At 38.8% G+C, this 13,421-nt stretch overlaps 1 protein-coding gene across 1 annotated transcript in view; it reads right to left on the bottom strand.

The window, feature by feature from the left end:
• Positions 1 to 3,212: 3,212 nt before the first annotated feature.
• Positions 3,213 to 13,421, bottom strand: part of LOC126262335 (dedicator of cytokinesis protein 9) — a 356,303-nt gene continuing 346,094 nt past the window's right edge. The window contains exon 36 of the mRNA XM_049958894.1: positions 3,213 to 3,726. Within this exon, the coding sequence (XP_049814851.1) occupies positions 3,492 to 3,726 (235 nt within the window). The 3' untranslated portion in view covers positions 3,213 to 3,491. The remainder of the gene's footprint in view (positions 3,727 to 13,421) is intronic.

Here is a 13,421-nt window from a genome sequence, read left to right as displayed (position 1 = left end):
ATGAGTATTAGATGTCTAACTTACATACAAAAAGCACTGGAAACACTGTGAACACAAATGGAAGACTTGAGTGTTCAACTGTGTGTTGTACAGTAAAATGCAAATAAGAAGTTCTATTAAGAAAAGTAATAAGAATGAAAGTTTATGCACAAATTATGGAAAACTGAAAATTTCAATAAAAGTAAATATTCATAAGCCAAAGGTATTTCACTCTTTCCTGGTTTACACAAAACTTCCCCCCCCCCCCCTTCTGTTCACAATAGTGTAAAGAAAATAATATTTATCTTCTGTTACAGACTATATAATGGAATATGTGATACCAATAATAGTATAACTTACAAAGTCCAGACAAAACTCATGAACTGTCAACTGTCAAGAAGAGGGGCACATGCAAGTAAATTAAATTGAATTGGTTATGTAAAGTTAAATGCAACTGGATCTTAAACACAAATCACACTACTGTTTATATTACATGATGTGATGGCAGTGCATCCTGAATTGTAGTGCCTTATAATACACACTTAATTCTGACATTAATTTATATTGTTACAATAATACATATACAATACCTGTACCAGATATACTATATAGCAGATATACTATACATAAAATTTGAATTTTGGCAACAAAACTGGTCAATACATTTACATATAATCACAAATACATTATTTACAAATATTTTTCAAACACACAAATCTTCTACATGAATATGCTAAAACCACATAAGCAGACAATTTTATCAAGCACTTCACAACACAAAAAACTTTCTGTATAGTTTAAGATTTGTAGGAAGGGAAACAGAAAGAGTTAAAATACACTTAAATTACATTTTATTCAATACTTATTTCCCTTAAATACGAAAACATTCAATTTTGTAGCATTTAATTACTTAATTCTGTAGCATTTAATTTTATCATAATCATTACAGATCATATTTAAGTAGTTAAGGGCATATGTAAGCAGACTATCAGCTTTATGTTGTATGTTGATTGAAATGAATATCTGCCAATAGACTGAATCTAGTCAGTTAGCATTTACTTCCTAATAAAATTAATGCAAAGCTACAGTGAAAAAATAATAATGACACTCTCTTTCTGAGAATGAGACGAGTGAGACTATAAAATCAGATCTCATTAATTCTTCATACTGACAGGGGCCATAACCTACGTGGTCACTGAATGGGTTGCACAAATGATATGTGGAAGGCAACAGTATGCATGTATGCTTATAATGTTCTTTTCAAGCCATGAAACAAATATTGTGACAAACTAATTATGAAAATTACGCCATTTAGTGAAATGTGAGTTTATGGGAGACGGGAGACATGTAATAAAGATAATAAACACTTAAATAATGGCAATGTAGTCACTGCAATTAAATGTGTTTAAAAATTCAGAGAAGGAAAAGTCTACTGTTGACAAATGAAGTATGAAAGATATAAGGAGCAGCCAGTAGCCAACTGCAAGATAGATTCAACAAATGGCTGTTAACTAACTGGTATATATGAGTTCTTAATCTCTACCTATAATGCTGCTGTGCCAATGTTCTTATTAATCTTCAGTTTGAACTAGTATAAGGCAGAGGCTGCCTTCTTTCAGATAAAGTTCAACTCTCCTATAAGATGATGTACACAAGCTGACACTGACTCAAGAGTTGAACGTAACTTAAATCATAAGGAAGTGTCACATGCGAAACAAAACTGATTATCAGCAACTCTCTCCACAATCCTCCTCCTCACACAATGAAAAAGGAAAAAATGGAAAAAGGGAGCGGGGATTAAAGGAAACAACGGGAAGAACTTTCTAAATAATGGACTTTAAAATTAAGCCCTCATCTATACACAGTATTAATATAAATTGGCACACAACAATTAATCTATTAGGTGCTGCAAAAATTATAGTTTTCATTCACTCCCACTATCTCTTATTAAAATATTTTTATTTTCATTAGGCTTATGCACTGCAGTTTGACACTGTTAGATTTTAAAACCTGATGTTAAAAATTTGAACATTCAATTACTTTTGGAAACAGCTGTTACCCAGACAGTAATTATACTGAAATATTTTCAATACACAAAGAAATCCTTCTAGATGACAGTCTTATAAATGGGATTATCTACTGTCAATAGTTCCCATGGACAATGTGCTACATATTGGTCCACTGTTCAGTGGTGAAAAACTTCATAACATTACACATTAATCGTTGATGAAAGTCAGCAAATCGTTATAAAACAATCATGAAACTTAGATTCTCATTATGAGTGATGTAGCAGAAGTAAAAATATATACATATAATTTACATAGTTATTCAACCACCATCATGAATAATGAGTTCAGTGCCTGATGTCTTGCTTCTTGTTACTTAAATTAATAGCAAAACATCTACTAATTTATGTTATTCATGATATCATCAGAATGCTACATTAAAATAAATTGTAAATAAATTATTTGATTGCACTTGAACTGTAAAATACAATATATGTATCTTTTGCCACAATCTTCCAAGAATAAAATCAGTTTCCAGAGCATCTTTCAGAAACTCATATGATTCACAGCACAATTTAGATAAGTAGATTACATTAACAGAGGTATACCACAGATTTGCCACAGACATACAAAGAGATTCATTATTGCACACAACACTTTTCTTACACGCACACAGCAGATAAAAGTTACATATTTACATTTGCAAGGAAACACTCTTTAACAATATCGGTCCTACAAATGGCTATGTGATTGAGAACACTTAAGTAGAGAGTCAGTGCACCTGAGATACAAGATTAACAAAAAATTTTGCTTTGTTTTACCACATGACATTACCAGCTTTCACCTTTTTATATTTGTGTGATAAAATTTATACCTCCATACAAAAACTTCTACAATTTGTGCTCCTCTCAACAGTAACACTAACAGTAACTCTTCATTAATTCACAAAGTACAAAGCAGAAAATAATGTATTCAGTCTTTGTAACATCATTAACTCCTACATATGTAGCCCAGTGTGACTGACCTACCCTTTTTAATTTACTTCAGGACCAATGTTTTAAAAATGTGTTTCATTCAACAGATACAAAATGAAATAAAAATTCAAGTATCATTTCATTTTCATTGACCCTAAAAAAAAATCTTACTTGCAAGAATGAATGAGATTTTGTAACCCTGAATGCCCTATTGATACAGTATACGGCACAAATACCAAAATAACAATCCATCTTAAACATTCACACAATAAGTACATGGTAGAAACTTACAATGTGGATATACAATATCCAAGAAAATATAATCAGTGCTGCAACACATCAAGTCATTTTCCTTTACCAGCAAGGACAATTAACCTTATCCAGCAGTGACCTCAAGACAAACAATCCACAGCTTTGTGTTGGCCACACTGAAAGAAATAACAAAAGTACTACTGAAGTCTTGGTACCAGTGAGCAAGAATATAAAAACAGACAGTCATGTGCACAATGATGATCACTAGTAAATCCCATTATTAAGCAGTACTTGAGGCACTTGATGATCCACTTATTACACCAAACAACACATGACTGTTTCTTTTGAAAACTCCCATTTCTTCATCAGGCCACAGTGACTCACCCAACAAAGTTGACAAATTATGACAGAGCTTCTGGTAATTCTGCTGAAGCACTTCTTGATATTGCAGCTGGTCCTGGGTAATTAATTTGCTGTTTATCTGGAGAGCTGTATAACATATTTTTACAAAATCCCTGGAACCAAAGAGTCTTAATCAGAAATGTTTACAAGAAATGGTACAGTCAATCAGTAGCAAATAAGGGAATGATGACTACAAGTTAATACCATTGTGTTTCAACATGCAAAAACAGATCTTTACTTTAAGAGTGTAAAAAATGAAATCTGTAAGGTACGATGCACAACAATGCACAGCTGAAGTTTTCTTGTTTTGTTCTCCTCCATAAATCCTGGAGAAGAACAGCACTTATGACACCTGTGCCTTCCAGTCTTCCACTTATCTAACACAATGACAGTCAACAGTTGTAATTCATCTTAGCCAAATGTGGCGTTAGTATTTCTTCACCACGTGTAAGACATATTCTCTATTTACTTTACTATATTTATACTGAACTTCATGGTATCCTCTATTTGGACATGTAAATCATCAACATGTACTATTCTATAATCATTATTCACAAAATCTATATTAGAGAAGAAGAAGAAGAAGAAGAAGAAGAAGAAGAAAAGAAGAAAAAAAAGAGTCCACAACATACATTATCTCCTGAACAAAAACTATCACACTAACTGGACATACCTAGAAATCTTAACACCAAAGCAAAATCAGTTACCGCAGAATTTTGGGAAAGGATAGGGTGCTGCTCACCACACAGAGAAGGCACTGACTCATAGACAGGCAAAATGAAAAAGATGGCTAAAATATTAGCCTTCAGACAAAATACTTCTTCCATAAGCACGATACACACACACACACACACACACACACACAATCACTGTCTCCAGGCACTAGAGCCTGACTGTAGTCGGGAGACCATGGCCACATCTATGCGGGTTGTGTTTGTGTGAATATGTGCGTTTCCTATTTTGGTTCAAATGGCTCTAAGCACTATGGGACTTAACATCTGAGGTCATCAGTCCCCTAGACTTAGAACTACTTAAACCTAACTAACCTAAGGACATTACACGCATCCATGCCCGAGGCAGGATTCGAACCTGTGACCACAGGAGCAGCGCGGTTCCAGACTGAAGTGCCTACAACTGCTCGGTCACAGTGGCCGGCTCATATTTTGGAAGAAGATCTTTGCCTGAAAGCTTAGTATTTTAGCAATCTTTTTCACTGTGCCTATCTGCAACTCAAAGCTTCCTCCATGTTGTGGGTAGCAATCTATACTCATCATGTTGTTGTTATTCCATCCAGGACTTTTCATTGCTTGTCACTGCAGAATTTGTTTCACAAGGCACGCATTGATTAACTGGAGCTCTTGTCTCTACACATTCATCGTAACTTCTCTTCCTCCATATTCACTTTCTCCTTGTGTAACATCCCATATAAACTATGTGATCAAAAGTATCTGGACACCTGGCTGAAAATGACTTAGAAGTTTGTGGTGCCCTCCACCGGTAATGCTGGAATTCAATATGGTGTTGGCCCATCCTTAGCCTTGATGACAACTTCCACTCTCAGGCATATCGCCCATTTAGGATCAGACAGATGTAACTACATTTTTGTCACTTTTGAGTTGCTAGTACCATAAGGTACACAAAATCAAGACCTACGTTACGATCAAACAAGCGTAACTCTATCTTACGTGGTTTCCGTTTTAGTTGTCGAAGTATCTACATTTTACGAAAAATAGTAAGAATCAGACAGACAGAAGAGCTGATCCGTTTTTAGACCACTGGACACAGTATTAATTTGTGAAACGGAACAGCTCTTACATTTCTCTGATCCTAACAGAACCATTAGAAATTGCTTTTCCCGCCACTTCTCTTTAGAAGCATTGTCACCATCGCTCTATGGCAACAATGAAATGCTACTTCCTGGCAAGGAAGATAAATATTGTTTCAGTTGTGAATGGGCTTACAAGCAAGTAGGAGCACTATGGAGTCCAGAGGAAGAAGGATGGTTCAAATGTGCAGGAGAAGGAACAGAATTTGATGGTATCTAGTAAGTATTAGAATCCGTTTCTTAGTGTATATATTTCAGTCGTAAGTACTATAATCACGGCTGTTGTCATTATTATTATTATTATTATTATTATTATTATTTATATTCATAGCTGAGGAAGAACGTGATGTGGAGATGTCAGGACATTCACTGGTTTCAGATACAGATTATGATCCTACCCTAAGTGAAAATAATGACGGGTTTTATGAGTTCTCCATCAAAGACTGATAATAAATTTCCTGGAAAACAGTTTTCTTGTTTATAGTACTCACTGGAGGCACTGACACACATTCCCATAACTTGTTCCATGTAATCTGTACTTATAAAGACATTATTAACACAACTGCAGTAATCTTTAGTATGATAATATCGCTTAAAGCTGCATATTATTTGTTTGACATTCATATGTCATACAGCAGCAGCCATTAAGTTAAGGATTGGACAAACGTAACTGCATGCATAATTTCATTAAATATTTCATTAGTGTCCTTCGAGTGACTATAATATGTAATACCTAGTAGAAACAACAGTCAATGAAGTATACTTTTTATTTACCATAGAATACTTCGTGAAAAACTATTAGAAAGTACTCAGTTTTTTGGACAAAACCTTTAAATCGAATTATCTCAAACACTGTTTTTGTAGTTACGTTTCTTTGATCCTAAATGGGCGATATGTTCAATCAAGTGCTGGAAGGTTTCTTGGGGAATGGCAGCCCATTCTTCACGGTGCTACACTGAGGAGAAGTATCAATATCAGTCGGTAAGGCCTGGCATGAAGTCAGCGTTCCAAAACATCCTACAGGTGTTCTACAGAATTCGGTCAGGACTCTTGTGCAGGCCAGTCCATTACAGGTATGTTATTGTCATGTAACCACTGCGCCACAGGCTGTGCTTTATCAACAATTGCTCAAGAGTGCTGAAAGATGCAATCACCATCCCTGAATTGCTCTTCAACAGTGGGAAGAAATAAGGTGCTTAAAACATCAATGTAGGCCTGTGCTGTGATACTGCCATGCTAAACAACAAGGGGTGCAAGCCCCCTCCATGAAAAACACGACCACACCATAACACCACCGCCTCCGAATTTTACTGTTGGCACTACACATGCTGGCAGATGATGTTCATGGGGCATTCATCATACCCAAACTCGGTAATCAGATCGCCACACTGTGTACTGTGATTCATCACTCCTCACAACGTTTTCCCACTGTTCAATCGTCCAATGTTTATGCTCCTTACATCAAGCAAAGCATCTTTTGGCATTTATTGGCATGATGTGTGGCTTATGAGCAGCCACTCGACTATGAAATCCAAGTTTTCCCATCTCCCGCCTAACTCTCATAGTATTTACATTGGATTCTGATGCAGTTTGTAATTCCTGTGTGATGGTCTGGATAGATGTCTGCCTATTACACATTACGACTCTCTTCAACTGTCGGCAGTCTCTGTCAGTCAACAGACAAGGTCGGCCTGTGCGCTGTTGTGCTTTGTACCTGGCAGAAGCTGGCAGCACAATGCACATATATTTTTGGGGGTGTCCAGATACTTTTGATCACATAGTGTAGTTTAAGTTCTTGCTTTTCATATTTTATCTTCTGTAGGTTGCTCTTTTCATATCTTATCTTTTTATGTCACCAGTAAAGGTTCCATTTTCATTCCCATTTTCTCCTTACTTCTTTCCCTGGTTCCTTTTGTGACTGGTCTCTCTCTCTTTCTTGTATTTTGTTGGATGTTTTTCTCTTCCAAGAAGAAAATTTTGCTCGTTCCTGTCATACGCTTTGAGAGTGGAAGCATAGGGAAGACTTCTTTTTGTCTTACGCAGTACACAAGCACACAACAGTGAAACCCTGTTTCATGAAAACAGAGGAAATCTATAATGACAAGACTATCAGAACAAAGCATGCAATAGGGGTAAATGGGAAAAGTAGCCAATTTGAAATGACCTGTATGTAGCTTTGAAATTGTGGTTGTCTATAAAAACCTGCCGTGGAAGCTCATGGAAGGTTGGAACAGCCGTAGATAAAGACATATCTCTAAAATCAACACATTTCACTGGACAGAACAGTTTAGCAATATTTTTCAGCTTTGAAATAATGTGGTATAGACACTGAATCACTGAAGTGAACTGTATCCATATGTTTGGCATTAAAAATGATAATGCATATCCATATTTTTTCTAGTGAGACCAAATTTCAAAAGAGCACTGAATACGCAATATATGATTCGTAGAGACCTGATTACATCTGAAAGACTATCAATACGAACAATGTCGGAAAAGACACATTGCTACTCACCATAAAGAAGACACATCAGGTTGCACGCAGGCACAAATAAAAGACACTTACATAAAGTTTCAGCCCCAGCCTTCAACAGTAACACACACACACACACACACACACACACACACACACACACAAGAGAGACGCAAGTACACATGACCAGCAACTCCAGCATCTCGGGCCAAAATTGGCAAATATTTTCAGTAATAATAACGGAAATTCCTGTATGAAGCAGTAGGTAAAATAAGGGAAAGACTACCACTCACCTATAACAGATCAATAAGCAGAGCACAGAAAAATTTAACACAAAACAGCATTCACACTAGCTTTCCAACACTATCTCTTTTTCTAGCAAAAGTGCACACTACGAGCCTTGCTGTGGTCATGGGACTGAGTATTTGGGTGTCTGTGTGGTTATGTGTGCACTTTTGTCAGAAAAAGAGCTAGTACTTGCAAGCTAGCATAATTGCTGTTTTCCGTTACGTATTTCTGTGCTCCATGCATCAATCCACTATGTAGGATATATTTCCCGAACATTTTACAATGAGGTGACAGAAGTCATGGGATTGAGACATACACAAACACAGATGGTGGTAGTACTGCGTACACAAGGTACAAAAGAGCAGTGCATTGGTGGAGCTGTCACTTGTATTCAGGTGATTCAAGTGAAACGGTTACCAACATGATTATGGCCACACAACGGGAATTAACAGACTCTAAACATGGTATAGTAGTTCGAGCTTCCATTTCGGAAATCATTAGGGCATTAAGTATTCTGAGATACCCAGTGTCCAGAGTGTGACGAGAATACACATTGCAGGCATTACCTTTCACCATGGACAATGCAGCTACCAAAGGCCTTCACTTATGGACCAATAGCAGAGGCATTTGTATAGAATTGTCAATGCTAACAGATGAGCAACACTGTGTAAAATAACTGCAGAAATCAATGCGGTACATACAATGAATGTATCCGTTATGAGAAAGTGGTGAAATTTGGCATTAACGGGCTATGGCAGCAGATGAGCGATGCATGGCCTTTGCTAACAGCACACGACATTACCTGCAGCGCCTCTACTGGATTTTCATACTGGTTTCAGAGCGAACTAGTTCCATTCTCTACACAAACAAACTATTCATTTGGGGTTCTACAAGTAGCACACAAATGTCAGGTGAAAGTAATATCTCATCAGTCAACAATAATATCAAAAGGATAGTTCCTACTTGATATATAGCAGAGATGCTGAGTCGCAAAAAGGTGTGTGTGTGTGTGTGTGTGTGTGTGTGTGTGTGTGTGTGTGTGTGTGTGTGTGCACGCGCGCATGCTATTGTTTATTTTTGACAAAGGCCTTGTTAAGACAAAGGCTTGTTAACCAAAAGCTAACTTTCTGACAGTCCTTTTGTAATATATTTCTGCGACTCAGCATTTCCACAATCTGGAGAGCAGTAACTATCCTTTTCACGATATTGTTACATTCCATCCTGGATTTTCCATTGTTTAATATCCCATCAGTAATCACAAAAAAGAGTACATCCATCCTCAAGGAAATAAAAAAGGAAACAATGGAAGCAAATTCCAAAATACATTACCAACTATCAACTGACTAGATGTTTCTCCAATCAACTGGTAGTTGATGGCTGGAGACACAACATCGTTGTTACAGGTATTCTGTGGAAACCAGTTCACAGGTGCTGGCCACTCATAGAATTGTGTATATGATTTGAGTTAACCCCCTCAGCATCAGTAAAGGTCTGAAGATGGCATACTGAAGCGCCATAACTGGTAGCCGTATAATATATACCACTGGAAGGACGGCTGTGGGTGTTTCATGTTATTATATAGGTGAACGGCTGAAGTCCCTCAAACTTCCAATCAGAAGGGTTGACATACAAGACAATCCCCATAACAGTAACATCACATTCTTTATCACCACTGAGCAATAAGTGTTCCACTATTATAGATCAAAATTCAGAGAACCACTGCCATCAAAAAGGCATGCAATGCGACCTATCACCATCCATCATCGTACATCCAACTAATCATACTTGAGCCATTTTGCATTAATCTAGTATGACGTTCTGGGACAGACAATGAGACAATACACGCACAGTCAGATTTATGTTCAACGCTGCTATGTTCCTACATGTCTTGCTTTTCCTTCCAGCAGTTCCGAGCTGTATGTCCACACTTTTTGCAATAAAAACATTTAACAGCAAATCATATTTTTCACTCTTTAGAAATGTTGGTTTTATCAGGCTGAACGTTCTTTCTCATCTGCTTACTGATCACCATCGCCGCCATGTACCAACTTCATTGTCATCCTTGGTAATTCTTACTCTTCTTTGATGAGAATTTTGTCAACATTTCCACATTTTGTTGACCAGATGCCATGTGGCATACCACCTCATGTTGTGTTAAATGTTTATGGCAGTGACACGGAGTTTTTCACCATTATGGCTATGTCCGACACACTGTCTCCAACATTTAAGAGTTGCAGCACCATGTTTTCAACCTTAGCTACATGCAAAACTGAATCACTGGAATTCATCTTACATTCATGAGAACAATGCATTAAAGTTAACTTACTTGCTTCTCATAATTACTCATATTTGGATTTCAACTTATCCCACATTCCATGTGCTGTCTCACACACTAACAGACTTTGCATTCGATGTTCATCTATTGATGTGGAAATAGGAACACAGCATTGGCATTTTCTCTTATCCATGCTTTCATGGTCACACTGCCGGTTTTAGCTGGCTGAACTACTGTTCTAAATACGACATAAAAAATTCCATATACCATGAGAACTGCAGACATCTGGAATTTTATGGCTTGATAATGCTTCTCATTTAATTTCATGATATGCCCCGGAGAAACTACTTCAGATATTACAAATTACTTTTGTCCATCACAAAGTGATCAGAATAGTGGTGGTGGTGGTTAGTGTTTAACGTCCCGTCGACAACGAGGTCATTAGAGACGGAGCGTAAGCTCGGGTTAAGGAAGGATTGGGAAGGAAATCGGCCGTGCCCGTTCAAAGGAACCATCCCGGCATTTGCCTGAAACGATTTAGGGAAATCACGGAAAACCTAAATCAGGATGGCCGGAGACGGGATTGAACCGTCGTCCTCCCGAATGCGAGTCCAGTGTGCTAACCACTGCGCCACCTCGCTCGGTCAGAATAGTGAAACTGCACCTAGTAACATTGGCTGAAAAATGTTTTTCTGCATAATTTCTCTCATAATACAACTTGTCCAATTTTCTCAGGTAAACCGCACAATGCATGGGTCCATATCCTGACTAAGTATTTGAAGATTTGAAAAGAGAGCTGACATTTTTGTACCAACTACATGACTTATTTATTTACATACACAGCGTGTTTCAAAAATCACCGGTATATTTGAAACGGCAATAAAAACTAAACGAGCAGCGATAGAAATACACCGTTTGTTGCAATTTGCTTGGGACAACAGTACATTTTCAGGCAGACAAACTTTCGAAATTACAGTAGTTACAATTTTCAACAACAGATGGCGCTGCGGTCTGGGAAACTCTATAGTACGATATTTTCCACATATCCACCATGCATAGCAATAATATGGCGTAGTCTCTGAATGAAATTACCCAAAACCTTTGACAACGTGTCTGGCGGAATGGCTTCACATGCAGATGAGATGTACTGCTTCAGCTGTTCAATTGTTTCTGGATTCTGGCGGTACACCTGGTCTTTCAAGTGTCCCCACAGAAAGAAGTCACAGGGGTTCATGTCTGGCGAATAGGGAGGCCAATCCACGCCGCCTCCTGTATGTTTTGGATAGCCCAAAGCAATCACACGATCATCGAAATATTCATTCAGGAAATTAAAGACGTCGGCCGTGCGATGTGGCCGGGCACCATCTTGCATAAACCACGAGGTGTTCGCAGTGTCGTCTAAGGCAGTTTGTACCGCCACAAATTCACGAAGAATGTCCAGATAGCGTGATGCAGTAATCGTTTCGGATCTGAAAAATGGGCCAATGATTCCTTTGGAAGACATGGCGGCCCAGACCAGTACTTTTTGAGGATGCAGGGACGATGGGACTGCAACATGGGGCTTTTCGGTTCCCCATATGCACCAGTTCTGTTTATTGCCGAAGCCGTCCAGGTAAAAATAAGCTTCGTCAGTAAACCAAATGCTGCCCACATGCATATCGCCGTCATCAATCCTGTGCACTATATCGTTAGCGAATGTCTCTCGTGCAGCAATGGTAGCGGCGCTGAGGGGTTGCCGCGTTTGAATTTTGTATGGATAGAGGTGTAAACTCTGGCGCATGAGACGATACGTGGACGTTGGCGTCATTTGGACCGCAGCTGCAACACGGCGAACGGAAACCCGAGGCCGCTGTTGGATCACCTGCTGCACTAGCTGCGCGTTGCCCTCCGTGGTTGCCGTACGCGGTCGCCCTACCTTTCCAGCACGTTCATCCGTCACGTTCCCAGTCCGTTGAAATTTTTCAAACAGATCCTTTATTGTATCGCTTTTCGGTCCTTTGGTTACATTAAACCTCCGTTGAAAACTTCGTCTTGTTGCAACAACACTGTGTTCTAGGCGGTGGAATTCCAACACCAGAAAAATCCTCTGTTCTAAGGAATAAACCATGTTGTCTACAGCACACTTGCACGTTGTGAACAGCACACGCTTACAGCAGAAAGACGACGTACAGAATGGCGCACCCACAGACTGCGTTGTCTTCTTTATCTTTCACATCACTTGCAGCGCCATCTGTTGTTGAAAATTGTAACTACTGTAATTTCGAAAGTTTGTCCGCCTGAAAATGTACTGTTGTCCCAAGCATATTGCAACAAACGGTGTATTTCTATCGCTGCTCATTTAGTTTTTATTGCCGTTTCAAATATACCGGTCATTTTTGAAACACCCTGTATATGCACAACAGATACCATCTTCATATATACACTCCTGGAAATTGAAATAAGAACACCGTGAATTCATTGTCCCAGGAAGGGGAAACTTTATTGACACATTCCTGGGGTCAGATACATCACATGATCACACTGACAGAACCACAGGCACATAGACACAGGCAACAGAGCATGCACAATGTCGGCACTAGTACAGTGTATATCCAACTTTCGCAGCAATGCAGGCTGCTATTCTCCCATGGAGACGATCATAGAGATGCTGGATGTAGTCCTGTGGAACGGCTTGCCATGCCATTTCCACCTGGTGCCTCAGTTGGACCAGCGTTCGTGCTGGACGTGCAGACCGCGTGACACGACGCTTCATCCAGTCCCAAACGTGCTCAATGGGGGACAGATCCGGAGATCTTGCTGGCCAGGGTAGTTGACTTACACCTTCTAGAGCACGTTGGGTGGCACGGGATACATGCGGACGTGCATTGTCCTGTTGGAACAGCAAGTTCCCTTGCCGGTCTAGGAATGGTAGAACGATGGGTTCGATGACGGTTTGGATGTACCGTGC

Source organism: Schistocerca nitens, chromosome 6 (assembly GCF_023898315.1).
Source record: "Schistocerca nitens isolate TAMUIC-IGC-003100 chromosome 6, iqSchNite1.1, whole genome shotgun sequence".
Classification (NCBI taxonomy): Eukaryota; Metazoa; Arthropoda; class Insecta; order Orthoptera; family Acrididae; genus Schistocerca; species Schistocerca nitens.
This window is presented reverse-complemented; position numbering and strand designations above follow the sequence as displayed.